The sequence below is a fragment of the Echiichthys vipera genome (genome assembly GCF_963691815.1).
Source record: "Echiichthys vipera genome assembly, chromosome: 2".
Lineage (NCBI taxonomy): Eukaryota > Metazoa > Chordata > Actinopteri > Perciformes > Trachinidae > Echiichthys > Echiichthys vipera.
Window position 1 is genome coordinate 12082550 of NC_139827.1, and position 21899 is coordinate 12104448.

The following is a 21899-nucleotide window of genomic DNA, read 5'->3' on the forward strand; positions in this document are numbered from 1 at the left end:
CCTCAGCACTAATGCGTTACCTCTTCACTTCAAACCCCAGGTGTTGCTGCTTGAAATTATCTGAGGCGCCTCGTACTACCTCACAGGGACGTGGGAGGGGAAGAGAAAAGTCTCTGTGTGTCTGAATCTAAAAGTCCCTGCACTTGCAGACTAGCAGACCTAAGAGGCACAGTCCTGTGAAGTCTGGGATGACAAGAGCTGCCCAATGCCACCAGTCCACAGGAGGGCTCATGCAGACTTTATGTGAACTTTGTGAGTCCGCTTCAGGTGCTGACTCCCTCAGAGTGCCCTCTGAGGATCACCCAATATTCATAGCAGTATTAATGTGAGACAGACAGACAAATGATGGACCAACAATGTTTTAGAACTTTCAGTTGAGAAAATTATTAGCAAATATAAAGCTACAAACAGTGCCTATCAATCATTATTTTATTTCTATTTTTTCACCTAAAGCAGCCAAACACAGGTTGCATAGATTATAAAGAAAAATTCAGTACCATAAAATAGTATATAAAAATCAATCCGTATGTGTCTTTTCACTACCTTATTTGTGTATTTGATTGTATTTTTGTGGTTTTGTTTTTATTGTATAGCCACAATAATAATGTACAAACTTTTGTACTTTATGGGCACTTTCACACCTATACTTTAGTTAGGTAGACTTAGTGATTCAGGGGTGAAGTTGCAACATTGCTACATTTTACACTTAGTTCAGTTAGATTTCACACAGCATTTTGTGAAGTGCCCCAAAAAGGGGAAACAAATGTAATGTGTTCAAAGCGGCCGCTCATCTATTGGACAGAATATTCGAGTAAAACGCCCCAACACTTCCTGGTCTCAGAATTTTGGAGCAATACAAAATGTATGCAGCCGTGGGCTTTCTGTTTTTGCCATTTTAGAAGAGGATGAAAATTGTGAGCAGCTGACAAGACAGTGAGCTGTCGAGCATTTTATTCTTCAAATGAGATGAGTGACACTGTGCCAAAGGAGAAGGCGGGTCCTGAAGAGAGCGAGATGGATATCATGTGTTGTTCTCTTTACACAGGCAACAAGCGCTGTTTTTTGGTTCACCTCACATATTTGGGGATCGTACTCTCACCTAGAATTAATTGAAATGTAGTGCACTTGGAAGCAGCCAAGACCCATGGTTTTATGCGGAGTATTATATTTTGGCTGTTTGGTCTTCACCGATTTAAATTAGCTTTCACACCACCTCAAACTGGGCTGATGAAATGTGCCAGGGTTCAGTTTAAAATGGACCAAACAGCTCAGGTGTACAACAAAGTAGTGTGCCTCTTAATTTTCAAAACATTTGTGGTAGATATGATGGCTGGAAAAGTTATGATTTTGGCAATGGTCATATCCATGGCAATGAGTAAGGTCTGGAGGGTTGACATTTAGATTAAGCATGTGTTTCTCCCTGGTGTTCCATAGCTTCCTGGTAGCCTGTATGTGTGATCCTTGGTAAAAGCATTTGGTCTAGGCTAATTTCAGGGTATGCCTAATTGTGCCCGCTGCACTGAGTAACTGAGAAGTAGATAGAGACCAGAGGTGGGGGGTTGGTGGTTAAATTAGCAGGGGAGGTAAAAGAGGGTGAGAGAGGTGACTAATACCTTCAAGCCTCCCGTAGGGGGGAACACGGTGCCTGAAAGAGTGCATGTGCGTGAGAGTGAGTGTGCTTGCCCAACCTTGGTAGATATATAACAAAGCATTGACCCTCCATCAAACATTAGGTGCAAAAACAAACTGGCCTGGCAATTGCAGCCTTATTACAGCTGGATCATTAACTCCACAACAAGTTGCCAGGGGAGCCTGGAGCTGCTCGGCCCTCTCGGGTCCTCTGTTGCACGCTATGGAATGGACAGAGGCAAATAACAGTGTGCAGTGTAATACACGTGTATGTTTGGAGTATTTATGTTTGAGCACACGCCTTCTTTGCATCTATATGCATACATATTGATTTTGTGTGTGTTATGTGCCTGTGCGCAAGGGAGCAGCTGGAAGTTTCTGTATGACTTTTAAAAGCTCCGAAAATCAATTAATGAATTAAAAATATAAAAACACAAGTGATTAAATTCTCCATTCCCATGAAAGGGCTCAAAACACATTTGTTGCTATGCTGTCCACAACTACAGAGCCAGCTGAACAAATAACCTTGTCACAACCGAATTTCTGTTCAGTAAAACATCTCAAACAAAAGCTCTGATTTCTTTGTAGGGACAAATCAACAAACCAAGACTAAAGCTCTGGAGGGAGGAAAATATGCAGCCTTCAGAAAAGATCGTGGTCATTACACAAAGGTCATCTATTCCCAGAATCCTCTCAAAATATAACCACAATCAGGAATAATTAATCTAAATACACCTGAAATTCAAAAATGCATTGATTTCAAAAGCAAGTACCGGTGCACTACAATGTTAAAAAACCTCTGCAAATATTATTGACAAGAGAAATCTGCAAAACTAAAGACAAGTAGCTATGTTGGCAATGGAGTATTCTCATTTAAAAGTGAAACTGAAGAGTAAAAACAATCCCATTGAGCCCTGAGCTTTCATTCAGCACAACCAAGTGAATAAATGAATACACTTGCTATGTGTTGGACTTCTTGAAAACTTCTGGGACATCCTGATAACCTCATGTTACGTCCTCAAGTCAAAAGAAAAACATTCGATCTACAAAGATTGTGCAAAGGCTCTGTATATTTCTTTGAGTGAGGGGGAAAAGAAATTCTGAAACAAGAATCATTAAATTTCAACTCTGTACCAACCTTTTAAATCTTTTTCAACATTGTTCCAACAATGTGTCGCAAACTAGCCTTAGTTCAGTTTGTGGATAGTTGAAGTTGACCATGTATCCATTTTTTAAATGCTCACTCAACTAGTGGAGCCGCTTGTGCAGAGACAAAGCATATTTAGGTTCAGGTCGGTTTAGGTAGGGTGCTCCTGATTTTGAGCTACATCCAAGCCCATTTTGACTAACATCTACATGGGACACACACTTCCATATAGACATTTTAATGTGTCCAGTAGTAGAGTAGAGCTTCTCCATCACACCCACATAAACGCACATCTGTACAGATGCATGCACAGAGACAAACCATTAATCTCTGTATTTATTTAAGACATTCAAATCACACTTCATAACCCCTTTTCCACCAACATGGAACGAGTTCTGTTACGGTTTGCGCATCTAATTCTAAACCTTTTCTAAGCATTTTCAACCAAAAATAAATTGGTCCGGATCTACAACGGCTGCCACCTGGAACCAAAAAGTAGCAGGTTTTCCTTGACCTGAAGTAGTAACTTTAACAACATCAATGGGTGTGTCAAATTCTACAGGTTGGAAAGAGAGGGTGGAGAAGTCAAGTGAAAAATTGCCAGAAAAAAAGTCTCATTAATAGTACAATGCTTGTTTTTTCTGTAAAGAAATATCTGTATTAATAGAGCAAAAGCCTGCAGGGAATTAATGCGATCAACATTCATGCTACTGCTTACTTCTGTTTTGCGTTGTGCAACGGCCCCCGTTGAGTACACATCCTATATAACAATGGTTCTGCCAGAGCTAATTTGGTGGAAAAAGGGTGTCAGTAACACATACTCGCACCTAAACTGTTAACCTCACTGTGACACAAAATGTACAATTCACACTAGATGCTTGCATTATCCACAGCGCTGTGAGATATGAATGTTCAATTACCAAAACAGGAAAAACACACCCTCCATGTTAGTAAAACCAAGCAGCCTGCCATTAACCACAATTAATATGCCAGAGAAAAAAAAGTGGAGAGGTGGAGACAGTGTTTTTACACGCAGAGGTTTCAGCTCTGATGCGGGGGACTTTTTGTCAAGTGAGAAACTGTTCTCTGTCATCTCTTGGGTGGAGCTGGGCTGCAAATGGCTAAAATTGGTTTCAAGTGTGAGTAAGTGCTTGGAGCGCCCTCTCTCATCTTGTGATAGATGGGAGGAAGTCCCCGGGGATTGGAGGTTGATTGTAACATGGGATTGCTAATTGATGACATAGCTGGGTATGATCTATGGTAGAGAAAGGGCCCAAGAAGTTGTAAAAGATTGTGAAACTCAGGCTTTTCCAAGTGGCTGACAGTCAATTGCAAGGATTTTCAGTGCAATGACTGCTTTCAGCTGAAAGGAAATTGTACTTACTCAACTTGTGCTGTATTAAATCTAATATCAAGTTGAAAGGCGATGCAGGTGTTGACAAGTTTTTTATCTTGTCAAGATCAAGAACACCTGCTTTAAACCAGCCACATTCTCCTCTATTGCGCTGAAACTTCCCAACTTATTAGTGACATGCCTTGGTGTGTGGTTCACCTTTACTTGGTGTTCAACCTTGCATACTTTCCAGAATCTATCTACCCATCAATAAGAAAAGGTCAAACAGAAGCAGAGATTTCCAGCGAGGCTAAATATTGTAAGATACAGGCCAAATGTACTAAGAACAGAAGGCTCCTGTTTCCTCCCCTCTGCACTCATCTACTGCACCTGTTTCAAGAGTTTATGCCAAAGTTACAGTAGCACTTCATATAGTCTTTTTTGACAAAAAAAGATACCCAGCACTACAAGTAGACACTAATGATATAATGTCTTTCCCAGTCCTCTGGTGTAAACACAATGCAAAACCCCTGAAAACTTTTAGGATATGTTGAAATTTTACAGTACAGAAAATCTATTATAGGTATATTAGGTGCTCTGAGCATAATCTAGACTTGATCCTAAAGTTGGTGTTTATATGAAATGTTGACTCACTGTCCCTTGGCCTTACCTGGTCAGTGTCCATTATGTCTGCGAGGTCATTCTCTGACATATTGAGGATGGAGGCAGCGATGGACTTGGCTTTGATCATAGACTTGGCTGAGAGGCCGCCCTTTGCTGCCACAGCGTTGGCCTGCTTCAACCTCCTCCTCTTCATCAACTGCTGCTTGACCTCTTGAACGTCTAAAAGTATTTCACTGGCCAGGGCCTGAAGGGGGAGGAGAAGAAGGAATAAAAAAAGAGAAGAGGATGATGAAATGGATATAGAAAAACAAGAGGGATAGCTCTGCCTGGCAGATGAATAAATGAAATTGATCAAGCATGCGCCAGAGATGCCTAGTACATTATGGAGGAATATTGAGTTTGACACACTCAGATTCTCTTCGGTTGCGCCTTGCTCTCCCTTCTAGGAATGTGAACCTGAGGGTTTGTTGCCCTGTCGATTGAAAGCTGAGGGAACACAGCTTTGATAGCAAACGTACCCCAAGTTTTGCTAAAATCTCCACAGACAGAGAATCATGCATTAGACGGAAAAAAACAGAGAGCTACTGAAAATACGGCCATTCATTTATTTATTTACTTTCTGAATGTCTCACAGTACAACAGGGCAGCATAACACTGTTAATAATTAAGCTATAAGGGGCCGTTTCAAATGGTGCCCGAGTGAATGGCAAGCGAAACGGGGAAGGCCTGGGATGGCACAGTTGACGGGCACTAAATGGGAGTTTGCTCTAAATACAGAGAGACAATTAAATGTTAAAACTGCCACTGTACACGAGGAAGTCAATAAAGTAAACTCCCCTTTGCTTCATTTTGAGCTTATTGATCGAGGCAATAATCTTCTGTATCATTCCCTTGTAAGCCTGCTGAAAAGCTGACCTTGGAATAGATGGTCAGATGAGGGAAAGCTAGAGACAGAGAACTCTCTGTACACAAAAACAATATAAAAAAAAAAAAAGTACAACGTGCGTTTGGACAGTACACAATATAGCCAAGCAAGCAACACACACAAAACACATACAAAAACAAAAGTACAAACATATGAAAACACTCAAGTGCATTACAGTAACAAGGGTAATCACACATGAACAATGTTGAATTGCGGCAAACATCTCCACTCCCACTCTCTTAATTTCACACAGGTGGACCAGGTGCAGTTTACAAGCAAGTGGTGGTTCTCACCGGAGGGTACTGAATGAGTGGTTGGAGGCTTGCAGCTGGAGTATGTGAAGTGTTACTATTTGTCTATTAGCAACATCAAATATACACAAGCAGGGCAGAGACATTCAGAAATTCAAAGGAGACATGAAGGAAACCCAACAGGATCACATTATTCAGAGCCCATACAGATTAAATTAATGATAAAATGAAGAAAACAGAAAAACAATGGGTTATATAAATGGATCCACAGAGCAAACACTGGTTTCTCAACTCTGGTTTCTGAAGTCTAATGTATAAACTGCTACACTTTAAAACAACAAAATTGTGTCTATGAGGTCAACAGTTCTAGATGCGTTTGATTTGTGCCTTCTAGTAACAGAGGTAGGACCAGTTTAAATGTCCCTTATTGTAAAAAGCGAGATTTCCATTTTTTTTTTTTTTTAATTTTAAAGCAGTTCGAGGTGATATATAAATAATGTGAAAGTATCAAAATGCTGAATCCACAGATAAATGCACACAGTCTGCATTTTGCTACTGTCCCTTGAAACGACCAATCAGGACTTCCGTACAGCTGTGATGTCACAACTATACTATACTATATATAGGTAGAAAGTGTCCCTACAGTGTCATTCTAGTCATTCCCGGCTGCAATGACAGTGCAGAGATGCAGGGAGTGCAGACGCAGAAGACCTGGGAACGCAGGCCAATAAGAGCAGACTGGGCTTTTCGGGAGGGGGGCTTAAAGAGACAGGCGCTAAAATGGAGTTTCAGAGAGTCAATACAGGTATATTCAGACAGACAGTATGAGGAGATGTTTTCCTTTTAACATTAAAACATAAAAACTTCAAGTAGAAACCCCAAATACAAACCTTGAAATTAGCATCATGTCCACGTAGGTGTAAAATAAGCAGAATAGCACTGATTAAAGAGGATGAGCAAAAATCATCATAACCATCGTCTACCTCCTAATCAAAGAAGGCAGCTTTAGCTCTTTTTGGTGATCTGAGGGCTGTGTTTACCCTAAAGGAACACACAGCTCATTAACTAACAGTCAGAGATCCTATTCTTTTATTTACAGCCTAATAGATATTCACTGTCACTAGTCAAGGGTTACATTCAATTGACCTAAACCCTGCATGTGGAAGAATCCAGAAAGAGATTAAGGGGTGAATTTATCACTCATTCTCAGCCCTGGGAGAGGGCGGGAGGGGGATATGCAATTATTCACACGCACGCACATACGTGCACAAGCTATTCAAATACATACATGGAAGCTATTGTGTCTGAGTGTGTTTGTTAAGAGCTCTTAGCCCGACTAGTACACAAGCTCAATTGCCAGAGGAGCAATTTAGACAGGACGAGGATTAGGGCATAGAGATGGGGATCAAATGAGCAGCAAAAAGATATCCTCTTTAATAACTAGCTACCTATGAACCTCTTCACACACACATGGACACAAAGGGCCATTCAAAAACATAAAGAGCAGAGAGGGAGGGAAAAATGCTTTCATTTTGTTAGATTAGGCAGGCACTGATGTTAAAAAACTGCTGTTTACTATTATTCAAATACACAACAAATTCGGGTAAGATCTTTAATTAATGAAGCACCTTTTACAGAACGTACATTTGAAAGTTATACTCTGTAAGGTAATGTGTTGTTACATCATTGTTGTAGGGTACTTCATATCCAACACCATGTAGCAATTTCCAGTGATTACAAAAATACTCATACATCCCCCGCTAGAAAAAAAAAAGATATTACTCAAACTCTGCACAATCTTGTACTTTTCAGCAGGGATGACAAACCAAAATATTCCTTCCAAGATAACTACCTTGAGTGTGTGTGTTGTGAAGTAGTCCCTACATGCAGGGCCACTGTTTAGCAGTTCAACAGCAGTGCTTACAGCCTGGGGCGTGTGCAGGGGCCAAAAGGGTTTGCTGGCACACAATAAAAAAAAAATCTCCACACACAGTACACACAGAGCACATACAGGCACAAAGAACAAAAACAAGCTCATAAAGACGTGCGCACACACACACACACACACACACACACACACACACACACACACACACACACACACACACACACACACACACACACACACACACACACACACACACACACACACACACACACACACACACACACACACACACACACACACACACACACACACACACACACACACACACACCCCTCCGGTCCTGATCAATACATGACAAGAGTAAATCTCCTCCGGACGTCAGGCAGTCCAATCAAAGGGCTTGGTGTTCTTATAGGGAATCACGGGAGCCAGGGGGAGGCAAACAATGATGTGAATCCTCAACAACAACACAATGGCCCCACCAGCCTTGGGTTATGGGAATGGAGGAGAGGAGTTATACGAGCGTGAACTGTATTTCTATGCATTTCTATACGTGTGCTTTCACATGTAATGCAGCCTCTATTTATAGGTTACGTGTATACTGCATGAGTGTCTTCACTTTATAAACGCATATGTATAAAAATAGGAAGTCTAAAGGTTTAGATGTGCGAAATAAATCAGAGGTTAGGAAAAGGAAACAAGATAACACACACATGCTCTCCACCTCCGATTCTCTTCAGATGTAAGTGAACCATACGAGGACAGGAATAGTTTCAGTCATTTCAAATATGTCTGGCTTGTGAGGACAAAAACAGTGGAGAATTGCCACTGAACTGTATCAAGGATCTGACACTTGATTTATGTGTGTGTGCAAATACACTGCCATCCCTATCTATCTCTGCCAAGCGGTTTCCTTCTTTGATAGACAGGTGTCAGCTGAGCAGAGTTGATGGACAGTCTTTATCAGAGTCTGCCAGACACACACGCAGACTAACAAAGACACACAAACACACCAAGGTGATGGATTAGGCTGACACATAGACAATAGTGCCCGTACCCAATGGGGGCAAACACGCGCGCACGCACGCACACAGGCACACACAGCATTCTCTCAGTGGTAGCCTGTGTCTCCCTATGTATCGGAAGAAAGTGCAAATGCATAATGGCACATATACACATTGTTAAAACTCCATCCAACCAGCTGCTGACACTTATGAAAGATCTGGTTTTGATGGCTGCTAGCTAAGCAGGGCAGCGCTGACGTCTGTCTCCCAAACCACATCCCCTAGCTGCTCCTAGGAGACCCTTTGGCTTGCCCAGGCCAATTGGGATGTGTAATTCCTCCGGTGTGTTCTGGGTTTGAGTTTCCTCCCAGTTCGACATTCCCAGAACACTTCTACAGGGCTGGCATCAGATGCCTGAACCATCTTGTTTCCTTCAATGTGGTGGAGAAACACCTCCACAATGGGTTCCTTCTGGACATCCTTCTTGTAAATAAATGAGCAGCTCTTATTCTTTTGATCACTATCTAGACCTCATGAGGCAGACATTTGGACTGACAGGTAAATTGCGAGCTTTACCTCTACACCACAACAGTCTGGTAAAATTCTTGCATTATTGGCGACACACCTGTTTACTTGATGATTTCACTCTCCAGCTTATTATCCACATATCACAGGGTTGGCGATTAAATTTGATGTGAAGTGTCCTTGAGTTACATACTGAATCCTGCTTCTGATGGTTAGGCTAGTGCCTTATGTTGGTGAATGAGAGATAAGCAATGCATTTACTTCCACTTAGGAGCAACTTCAACTTCTTCACTAAAGGTAGAAACTCGCTTCCAGGCATAGGGGCCAATCCTCTGAACCATTACCTCGGACACACAGGCACTGACTCTCATCCTGACCATTGTACACTTGGTCTGAAAATGATGCTGGAGCTCATTGTCTAATGAAACCATCAGAACTACATAGTCTTTAGAAAGCAGTGATGCAATCCTGCCCGCCAAACTGGACACTCTACACTCCTTGGAAGACTCAACTGTCATTGCCTTTATACGGTTATTGCACACACTCCAAATTCCTCAAGATGTCCCACAAGATATCCTAAGGGAAACGGTGAAAAGAGTATAAAATAAATGTAGGTTGGATTGCTACCAACCTCCATGTAATATTGAAGAGAATAAGAGACATGTCAATAATGACAGCTGAACACTTCTGCTAAAAAGGACAGAACAGGCAAGGCCCTGCTTCCCCTTCCTATATGCTCTCTTACAGAGATTCCCCAATACTGCCGTGAAGAAGATCCTCCATTACGCCTGCTTTGCCTTTGTACACCGAGCCAATCAACACTGGCATAACGCACCCCACTGTGTGATTTTAGATAGCATTCTGGAAGCAAGGCAGGTGTGACATGTAGCACAACAGCATGGGTGTCTAGTGTGTGTGTGTGTGTGTGTGTCCCTTTTACACAGTTGTCGATTTAGCTCTGCTACTACCTCTGCTGCCAACTTAAAGCCAGAACAAATCTGTCCCTCCGTTCCGTGTCCATACCTTTAATACAAAATGGTGAGGCAGAATAATACTGCAACATTTTTGTCTTGAACAGCCTACGTAATACGGGCTTCTTTCTTTTGACAGGTTGCCAGAACCTCTCTGAGTCTCTGAATGTCTACAGAGCTGTAATTGCAATAGGCATCATCCAGACTTTCCTAACAACAAAAGATCACTCAGGTCTACTGTACATGAGGCGGGTGTTGAAGTCCAATAGGACCTCAACTAAAGAGGTTAGATAGATTATTTGACCTGGTTTTATTGTGTTGATCAGAGAAGTTCCTCTCCATGACATATACTCACATATAAAATGAAAGACATTGGCACTCTACTGGAGACTGATGAGTATTTCAACAACCACCTGGTCAACTCTGGAAAAGGGTAGTCCAGACCTTGAGGCGGTGCTGTTCATAGAGTTGAGTCCTGCTATACAGTTTCTAGTTGGCACGGCGCCATGAGGGAGGCGACTTTTTTTTATTTACAGTGGTCAACATGACAAGCCCCCCCCCCCCTCAACTTTTGCCCAATTAAATAAGCACCCAGCCTTGCAGGAGTTATACCCACAAAGAATCCTAACAATTCATAGGTGAAGAACTTGCAGACACACACCACACCATACTGGTTAAAAACAGGTTCGATGATTTCACTAGACTTTGATCCGTTGCCCCTTTAGTACAGTACCTTGATGAAAGAATGAAGCTGCTCCAGCTGGGAGTAGGCTTGGCCTAGCTGTCTCTGAAGCCGGTCCAAGGCATGGGAGCTCTGCTGGGTCAACCCCTGCATTTGCTCAGTGGCTGTCTGTTCCAGTGCAGCCAAAGCCTCCTCACTGGCTACCACACGAGCCTGCAAGGCATGCATGCGCTGCTCCTGCAAAGAAAAAGAGCAGAATTGGTCAGCTGAATGCAAACGATCTTCAAAAAGTAAGGAGTCTACATAGGCCTGTGAGAATTTGAAATATTTTCCTAGTGCAGTCTAATCTGGGAACGTGGAAATGAATGGGCTGAGAGCAACATATAGACCACTCAATTTATGACCACATCATTTTCAACAGGATTCTTTCATTTTTGAAATGTCATCAGAGTAATTTTAAAGATGCTATTATTACAAAACAATATTGTGCCTATGGAAATATTTACCCGTTTAAGTGCAATGTACTATGGCAGTGCACAGGAACCAGAGTTGATTATACAGGTAAACAATTGAGCTGAACTTGCCTCTCACTGCTAAAAGTGTTGAAAGTGTTCAAAACAAAAATTCTACTTTCCAAAACATTTTAAATATTCCATATGATAAAATTCTAGTGATAACTGGCAGCGTAGCTGTTTCCTACCTTCTTTTCCAGGTCCTCCTGCAGTTTTTTACAGGAGGCCTCATACTGGCTTTTCTCTGTGTTTGCAACTTTCAGTCTCCTCTTAAGAGAATCAATGAAGGCCTTCCGGTTTGTGGCCTCCTCTGATAAAGTTTTTACCTGTTGGAGCAATAGGGAGGTAAAAATGAAGGTGAACAATGGGATGAGGACACTGAAGTTCTGTTGTGATGAAGGTACTCAAGATATACATTTATCATCAAGTTTCCTTAAAATCAATGACATATCTATTCTATTAAGTTACTGTAACATTAACTAAGATGAATATCTTTCCTTTTTAGTCATCCAGGACACATATTTCCGGGATATAAGTAAAGCTGAGCATTGCAACACCTACTTTTCTTTGTCTTTCCTCCAAGAATCATCAAAGTAATTGGATGACATACATGATGATGGATGCAGCTGTGGTGTATTTTTGTATACCTTTCTCTCTAGCTCCTCCACCTGTCCATGGTAACTTTTTTCCATCTCCTGCAGGAACTTCAGTCTTGTCTTTAAATCGTCCACCAGCTGCCTTTTCATAATCACATCTCGCTCAGTGTGGCTTGCCCTGGAAACAAAATATATAAAACCAACAACAATAAAAAAAAACCCACACAAATAGTGTAAAGTATATATAAATCAAATAATAATAAATATATAAATCACACCATCTCTGCAGGGGTCCAAGCCCCACACCTCTCCTCTTTGTTACACACACACACACGCACACACGCGCGCACACACACACACACACACACACACGCACACACAGACACACACAGACACACACAGACACACACACACACACACACACACACACACACACACACACACACACACACACACACACACACACACACACACACACACACACACACACACACACACACACACACACACACACACACACACACACTTAAAGCTGGCAGGAACAGTGTCCCCATGCAGTGCATCAGGCATGACAGCTCATTATGACAACTAAATACACTGGCATGCTATTTGGGTAAGTGGAGGGGGGTGAAATAAGGATGCATATATAATTCTAACTGGCATATATTAGAACAAGTGCTCTGGCGGGGAATGCCACACTTAGTGTGACTGGGGAGTCCTTTTTGACAAACGGCGTTTCGAATCGGCAGTGACACGACTTGAAAGACTGTAATCAAGTATTTAAATGTTAATTTTCTGCTCAGCATTACACCAGTCACATATAAAAACAAGTCAGCATGGGGACTTGGGTCATGGGTAAGACTATGATTATTAAGGGAATAGGCTCTAAAAAATATTGTTTGTTTGTGTGCTGTACTGCACTAATACTTCCCTAAAGAGAGGCAAGTTCTCTGCATTGTAAGCTATTTATGTTTTAACTGTTGCTAACATGCACCGCGTGTCACATCCTATTTTGTCAACCTGCCAAATTGACATTTTTTATATTCCACAGCCATATTATAGTGAGGCCTTGTGTTAAATCGGCGCAGTATGTTAGTATGTTTTATTCTGCTTTCATAAAAAACTGAATAAAAAAATATGAAGCATTTTTCATGGTTGTCTATACCTCAGGGAATTAGAACAAATAGAATAAAGATCATAAGGATGCTGTTAATTAAAATGGTTTTGCTGTTTTTTTATTTCAAAGATGTAGTGCGATCTCTTCGCTCCCACACGCATCATGCCTTGTGTGTTTTGAATAAACAGATGACGAAACGCAAGAGCAAATGCTTTCGTGTAAGTAAATGTCCCTGTCTCCCTAGGTGGAAGAACGCCTGAGGGCAGACCGGCTAAATAAATGTGAGCTTGTCCTATTGGAGTGACATTATATTAAATGAGAGAGGAGTCTAGCCTGGGGTCTTTGGGGGGAAGTAGCGCTGGCTGGTTACCCCATGGATTTGGCCATTAATGAGAAAACCCATATTGAACCTTTCAGATGACTGTCTGGTGTTGACTTAAAGACGGAGAGCAGCAATAAGAGCTCCAGAAAGCTCCCTCCGTCCCAATGCTAATGGCAATTAGATTGACAACATTTATTTTAGATGTTCTCTTCTTCTGCACCCCAAAAAGAATAGAGGATAAAAAAGAATGAAGGATATATGGTGCTTCTGCCGGAGCGTGTGATCTCTATTTATGAGTGTTAGTGGAAAGAGAGAGAAAGAGAGCCTCAAACTATATCCCAATCACTCACACGTTTGTTCCCTTTGTTCTGCGCTTGTTGGCAATATAGTTAATCATAAATGCGTGTATTGTAATGATAACAGTCAGTAGTCTGAAGTGTGTGTGCGTAAAAGAGAGCGAGAGCGTACATTTCTGTGTATGTTGTTAAGAATGAAGTGCGGGTGGACGTTTCATGTGGCTGATAGACAACAGGGCTAAAGATGAAAGAAGCAGCTTCATAAATAAGGCAGGGCCATAGTGCCGGATATTGACTGAGGACATGCCGGTATACTTTGAAATTCATTTCTTTTTCCCCCCTTCTCTTCTTTAAGGCGAAGCAGCCTTGCTCCCTCTGTGTGTGCTGAGATGTATATTTCAGAGACGTCTAGACATGTCTTTCATTCTGAGAAGGGGTCCCTCCATGGAGGCAAACGGAGAGGTAGGCAAGAAGAGATGGCGTGAGTTAGTGAGTGTGTGACAAGAGCCAGAGGAGAGGCTGAGGCTGTCGTGGAAACTCAGCTGAGGGATGTTCACTCTGTCTGGCTGTGATCCTCTGTGCTTTGGTCACACACAAACACATACCCGCTGTGATTGTACACATGCCCTGGATGCATTATTGAGAATGGCAGGCAGAGGACACAGCATACTAGACAAAGAGAATGAGAGGGAGGAAAGCCAAATTGTTCTTTGTACCTTTCTTTCGGTTCAAAAATTCGATCCTAATACAGAATGATGATATAGGCCTGTTACAACACTGTTCAAATCTCAACTCTTTCCCTGAGTGAATTGTTTATAGCTTTACATTCTGACTATGTAATGCAGCGGGTGCTACAGTAGGTGAACCATGTAACTCATTAGGGCTTGTGGCCCACAGGCCAGAGTGATGCTGTGTGGGTTTTAGTGTCATGGGCCAAAATGGTCCCTCCTGCGGCACACAAACAATCAATACACTGCTTTGATCTGCACTCCGCATCAGCTACCCACATAAGCAACACCACTCTACACGACACACAAGACACCCACACATACACATGTGCATAAACACTAATTCCTTCAGTCATTTTTATTCACTAGCTCATGAGAACATGCATAATTTCACAAATGATCCACGCAGAGGAGAAGCATGCCTGAGTGGAGTGCTGCAGACAGAGTGCTGCCACATGGTGGAATCAAACACTACAGATGGGAGCTGCAGAGAATGTGCAAACATGCAGACAGAGACACAGGGAGACGGAGAGACAACGACAGAGAGAGGGATGTGTATAGAAAAGAGGGAAAGTTGTACTGCAGAGCAACTGTAAGAAAGAAACACAAAGAGAATGACTAAGTACTAATGAAGAAGGTGTGAAACTAACTTGTCCTGCAGCTGGCGGAGCTTGTCCTCCTTCTCCTGGAGTTGGCCTCGCAGGGCTTTGTTAGCTGCCACCTGCCTTGTGACCTCCGCACTTGCACTCTGGGGGGAGGGCATACGGTGTGTGTGTTTGTTAATGTGTTGGAGTGTGTGTGATAGGGGGTGGGGGAGGTTTTCAAAACACGGCTGATGACAGGTCAGGCACAGCATGCCTCCTCATTATAGTTACAGCGGGAGGGTGGAAGGTGCTAAAAGAGGTTAAGAGGAAAGCTGTATTTTTCAAAGTGGATAACATATGGAGTAATAGGAAAATTAACAACTTATGGACCTAAACTATAAAATATATTTTAATTAAAATGTTTACCAACAGATAAAAAAATCGAGCACCGGATTTAGTTCAAATATTAAAATGAGTGTCATATTTATCTTGCTGTTTCTATCGCTTATATCTCTTTGTATTGTGAGATATTAAGATGTGGCTCATGACGACAGCTTGAGTTATGATGATGAGACTGATGGATATTTGAACGTGCATGTTCACTTTGGTTTAAAGGGCCCTGTGTCTCTTGTGGGAACAGTACCAGTACAAGCTTTTGACAATGTGCTCACTCTGTGTGTGCACCCCCACAGTACATCCCATGCCTCTCCCTTTTGCTGTCACCTGACATGACTTCCTTGGCTGTGTGTAACGACAGCAGCAATCTGCTCGGTGACACTGATGAGATGGCTGCGGAGAGGGTGATAATACTGTGGTAACCACTCACACCTCATTCCCTGTGATGTAGGGCATGTCTGTACTGTTATTCACCATTTTTCATCTTTCTGACAGGTACTCCGTAATAACATCAAATGATAAGAAATGCTAATTCATGTCGAAATCACATGCAATTTCAGGTGAGGCTGAGTTTAAATTGAAAGGCTCAAGAATTTCTTCTTGTAATGCTATATGATTTGAAAGTAAAACCTTGACAGACTTTCTTTCAGATTTTCCTCAACTCCTCAAGGACAGCAGGCTAGTCAAAGCAGTGAGGTGTTCATGTGGCTCAGAAATATCAATGTTTGATAATATACCAAGGAAATTATCTTTTTTCTAACTAAGAAACATAAATGCATGTGTACTCCAACAATGGGAGATTGATATAAATCTGAAGCAAAAAAGGCAAAAAAAAGGGAAATTCAAAATGAAATGTGCAAAATTCATAAACTATATTTTCTTAATTTCGTCTGTAAACTTGCCTGTGCCAACCAAAATGAATGTGCAATTCCACAATTTCCTTGTTATTCATGGTATTATCCACTCAAGCTTCATAGTGCACGAAATTGGAAATGAACACAATCCTTAATACCATCATCCTATTAAGAGATTTATCTCATAAGCCGTGCTCTATAAGACAAAGCATGAGGGCCATTCATTAACCCTACAGTTCAACTTATAACCACTAACCTTAAGTTTGGCCTGAAGTTGTTTGACCTCACCCTCCAGGGCCTGGGGGGCTGGATTAGCTGGGGAGGGCATGGGCCTGCCCTGGCAGGAGCACTCTGAGTTTGCTTGTGCTGGTGGTACAGTTTGCTGGGGTAATGTGATCTTCCTCCACTGCTCCAGCTCCATCTCCAGAATCTTTTTCTGCTGCTCCTTACCAGCCAGGTCAGAGGTCAGCTTCTGGAGAACGACAGACAGAACTGGTGGTCTAGGCCACTGCTAATGATGTTAACTAAAAACAAAAGTTGTGTCTACTGTTGTTAAAGCAAGGAAACCTAATTTGTCATGATAGGATGTAGAGAGTTACAGTAAAAAGTAATGGGAGACATGACATACTGCTATATATAAACTGATGTTTACCTAAAGAAGTTTTAGTCAAACCAAATCCCAGCTTTACTATTAGTGCTGGGTATCATTTAAAAAAAACAAACAAACAATACCAGTACCAGTATACTACTTTCAGATGATAATAAAGTAGTACACTTCAACTTATTTTGATATAAATCCATCTTTAAAGCGTTCAAATGCTCTCGACTTCACCACACCACAGACTGTATAGGCTGTAGCTTCTGCCGTAATGGGACATTCATTCATTCATCTTCAACCGCTTGTCCCTGTCGGGGTCGCGGGGGGCTGGAGCCAATCCCAACTGACATGGGGCATGAGACGGGGTACACGCCAACAGAGACAGACAACCATTCACACCTACAGGCAATGTAGAGTCATCAATCGCACGTAATATCAAATCAAAGAACGCTTGCAGTGATTAGCTGCGAGCAAAACCAAATAAATATTTCTTTTCTAAATCAAGTTACAAAAAGAATCAAATGCAAGTACCGTTGAACTGAGGCGTTCCAATACTACTTGGTACTGGGTTATTTTGATCAATACATTAAAAATCCAGATGCAAAAATGTATTACAAAAGGTAAAAAAAATATCCTTTGACTTAATTTAAATTCACATTACATGAATATGATAAACGATGAGACAAAGTAAACATAATATGTTGGAAATACTGTATGTGTTAGCCACAGGAGAGCTGTGGGCTCCTGCCTTAATATCTAGTCTGTGATAAATCTCCTTTTTTATGTTAATTAGGAGACAGATGATGCCGTTGCTCGGTCAATAGGGCCTAATTCTAACTGTGATTGGCATGCATAATAATGCCGTCCTGCAGAATCAGAGAGCACTTTGGGACAGGGGGAGTTTAGCATTTGGTGAGGGGTTGAGTTTACAGTGATGAACAATAATGGCACTAGCTGATCATGAACAATGTACAGTGTGGCAGATATTCTAAACAAAAGCATCTGTGGTGAACACTTTTAACCACATGTTAACAAAACACAAAAAATATCTTGCCTGCTTATTAAGGAAATATGGGGAAGAAAGTCTGGTTCAATACTGACACAATTAGCTGACCTGGTATCATTTCACACATCAAGAATGCTTAATGGCACAAATAGGAGACATGATACATGAAGATGTATGCTGCACACATAAATGGGTAAATGCTGAAAAACACACACACACACACACACACACACACACACACACACACACACACACACACACACACACACACACACACACACACACACACACACACACACACACACACACACACACACACACACACACACACACACACACACACACACACACACACACACAAAGTAGCACAGAGAGTGAAACCGCATATTCCCAGGGGTTTGCTCTCTGCTCTGCATACATGGAGGTTATTGATATCTGGTTGCTGGCTGACACCTTTTAATAGAATCCCTCTTGTTTTAGGTTTCCTCTGCTCTGTTGAAGACACACATGCCAAATCCCCAGCGAGGATGGGAGAGAGAGAAGAAGAAGGAGGGATAGAAAGAGAGAGGAGAATAAGAAGAGGAGCTATGGCTGCAGTGGCACACGAATTAAGAGTGGCATTGATGACACTTCCTGTAAGACAGGCTTTGATTTCACAGGCCATTTTCAGCCCTGGTGAGAGATGACACTGCCATGGACTGATATTCTGGTGGTCCATTAGGCTGGAAGAGCTCTCTCTCTCTCTCTCTGTCTCTCTCTCAGTAGTGGTCTACCTGATGCTGTTCCAATCATTAGCAGGGTAAATAAGGAAATGGAAGTTGCTAAAATAGTCACACTAACAAAATATGTGCAAAAATCAAAGTGAATTTAAATAAAACACTGGCGTAATGGTCTAACTGTCCAGACTTGATGTGATTTGTAGTGCAACTTTCATTTATATTTAAATAATGTCTGGAGCTTTTGAAAATCAGCCAGTTGTGTCTGTTGCACCCCCTAATCCTGTGATAATCCTAGCTCCTTACATGTTAGAGGAGGGTAGGACACTCCACACGTAAGGAGATAAGGCTGGTAAATTTGTGAGGCGATGTCACAGTAGACTGCAAAGTGAAGTTAACGGAGAAGTAATGACTGAGCGAGGTAGATAATCCAAGCAACTAAATGATCCTGTATTTGGATGATACGCATTACTAGCACATTTTGTGAAAAGCTAGACTTGCAAAAAATAGGAGGGTACGCTTCACCTGTCACCTGAGTGTTTTAATATTCTTATGCCACCTTAAAGGATAATTCTAGTTTATTACACATTGAGTCTTATTTTCATCATTTATGGTCATAATTTTACTTGGTAATAATGCAATTTATATCTAGGAAATATTTACCAAAATCCTAGATCTCAGTTGAACTGTTCATCACTAACTTACCTTCTGTCAACTTTGACCTACAGTACTTGCCTTTTTATCTTTTTTATCTTATCTTTCCCATCTCATGGACTGGTAACTAATCACCAACTGGGCATTACTACATGTTATAAGACTGTATGAACGGCTAAGCAGAACTGTAACTTTGTTATAATCTGAATTATAACTTCTTAGATCTTCAGCTTGCTGGCTTTTGTGTGACTTAAATGTTCACACCATCTCTGCAGGGGTCCAAGCCCCACACCTCTCCTCTTTGTTTCACACACACACACACGCACACGCACACGAGCACGAACACGCACACACAAATACATTGGCTGTTAGCTTTAGTTAGTGTATTGTGTTTTGTTTGTTGCATTTATTAATTTGTTAATAAATGTTTAAGTTTACAATATATCTGTTTATTTAATATTACACACGGATTGACAAAATATCATTTAATATCACCTATAAAAATGCTGTTATTAAGACAGTTAGAAACTCAATCCAAACTCATACAAAGACCCCAGAGGGAAGGGGAACAAAAAAAGGAGCACATGGGGGAGATGAGCAAGTAAGAAAGGGAGGAATAAGAAAATAAGACTTAACGATGGAAGGAGGTGAGGAAGGAAGCAACACTGGAAGGACAGGATCAGGGAGACACAGCAACACAAACAAGTTTCTGAGAAACTGCCATGCTACTCCTCACATGATGGCCCCTGTGGAGGCTGTCCTAAGCCAATTACAAGCAGAGAGTTTTAGTTGGAGAGTTGGCAAGGACCGGCTGGAACAAGCCCAAAGTCCATCACCTCTTGCCCTTTCCAGAGAGGGCAACAAGACATGGCTTTGGCCAGTCAGTCAGCTCCAACTTTCTCTGGTGGAGCGCCATTAATACTGCAGGAGGAAAGAGGAAACAAACAGGAAGACAACAATTCCCTCTCAGTCCACTCATTCACGCAAGAGTGTGTGTTCGTGTATGTGTGTGACCATGTGTGTCTTTACTGCTGAGTTTGAGTCTAAGGTCTCGTTGGGCCTTAGCAATCAGATGCCTGGGTGGGAGCACAAGGGCCACTTCCCAGGTAGCAACACTATGAGGGCTAGACTCTGACCTGTGTATACAAGTCCAATATACTGCATCTGTACTATTCTACTCAGTAAATATACAGGCATACAGACACATGCGCCTTATCAGGAATCCAGTGGTCCCTCGCTGGCTGCTGCCATTCCTGAATTCACAGAAAAAAGTCTCCTTCCTGTCCATGTATGTGTGTGTGTTGGTGTGTACAAGGAGGCCCTGGCAGGAAAGGTACTGTTTAGGGCCAAAGTGCTTGGTGTTTTATTTATAGTCGATACCAAGTCTAAGAGTTTCCTACCTGGAGGCAGGTACTAAATAACTAAATGGGTGTGTGGCAGAGGACTCAATGAAAAAAAACGTCACCTGTGTGTGTCTGTGCACGCAGGTGCATGGATTTGGAGAAATGTAACTGATAGTGACATAGATTGTTGTGGAGAACTGGCTTGTTGAAACATTCAGTCAGAGAGTCGGAGGGAGAAAAAGAGAGAGGGAGATTCTCCTCCTCGCTTCTGCTCTGAGGTGCTGACCTCCACAGGCGAGGATAGGGCTGTCAGCCACACTTATTAAGCATGATAAGGGCAAAGGACCTGCTACTGCTGCACTCCCCAGCAAATAAAAAAGAACCACAAAAAGAAAGACAAAGACAGAAAAATAAGAAACTTCCCAACACTTAGAACTGCCTTTCCCTTTTTCCTCACGTCCCTGTTTTTTTTTTACCCAAGTCACCTGTGTGAGCTGCTTGCTGCTGCCGAGTTTCTCAGTGAGGGAGTTGAGTTGTGCCGTGATCTTCTCATTGGCCCTTCGCAACTCTCTGGCTGAAAGCACAGCGTCTTTCCTGGCACTTCGCAGTATGTCAACGTGACGCTGTAGGGACTCTATGCGCTGCTGCAGAGAAGAGGAGGAGCAGTGCTGGGTCTTCATTAGCATCCTCTTCCTTCTCCACCTCCTATTCTCTCCTCTCGTCCCTCGGTCCCATGGCTCATTCTGTTCATCCTCTAACAGGAGGAAGTACACGCAAGCACCTCAGAGTTGACAAGTGCATGAAACAAATCCCTATTTAGAAGCTACTGGTGGGAGTTAACAGGCTTATGTAAAAGTGTCTTTGTGTATGCGCAAGTGAAAACTGTGATATATTTAACAACTCCATTTATAACCAATTCAGGTGTGGAAAAACGAAACAAAAAAACAAAGCTTGTTAACTTCTTGAATACTTGTTTCTGATCGACAGCATGTACATGCATTGAGTGTTCTTCCTGCGTCAATTAATAGTCGATTAGATTTTTGTAGTTTTGCATGGGTGTGAAAAAGGAAAACTTATGCTACCTTGGGCCAGAACATCAGGTTGTTTTCTGTCGGATTTTGCTGCCGGTGCTGCTGTGTTAGAGATTAGGGAACACCTGTAGTACTGAAAGAACAGAAAAGTCAGAGACAGAGATGAA

At 41.9% G+C, this 21899-nt stretch overlaps 1 protein-coding gene across 1 annotated transcript in view; it reads right to left on the reverse strand.

Annotated features, from left to right (window-relative positions):
- Window positions 1-21899, reverse strand: part of cntln (centlein, centrosomal protein) — a gene marked incomplete at its 5' end in the record, with an annotated part of 91944 nt that overhangs the window by 12123 nt on the left and 57922 nt on the right. The window contains 8 exons of the mRNA XM_083938160.1: window positions 4780-4977; window positions 11031-11216; window positions 11680-11817; window positions 12139-12265; window positions 15201-15298; window positions 16641-16856; window positions 21187-21455; window positions 21784-21865. Of these exons, the coding sequence (XP_083794286.1) occupies window positions 4780-4977; window positions 11031-11216; window positions 11680-11817; window positions 12139-12265; window positions 15201-15298; window positions 16641-16856; window positions 21187-21455; window positions 21784-21865 (1314 nt within the window). The remainder of the gene's footprint in view (window positions 1-4779; window positions 4978-11030; window positions 11217-11679; window positions 11818-12138; window positions 12266-15200; window positions 15299-16640; window positions 16857-21186; window positions 21456-21783; window positions 21866-21899) is intronic.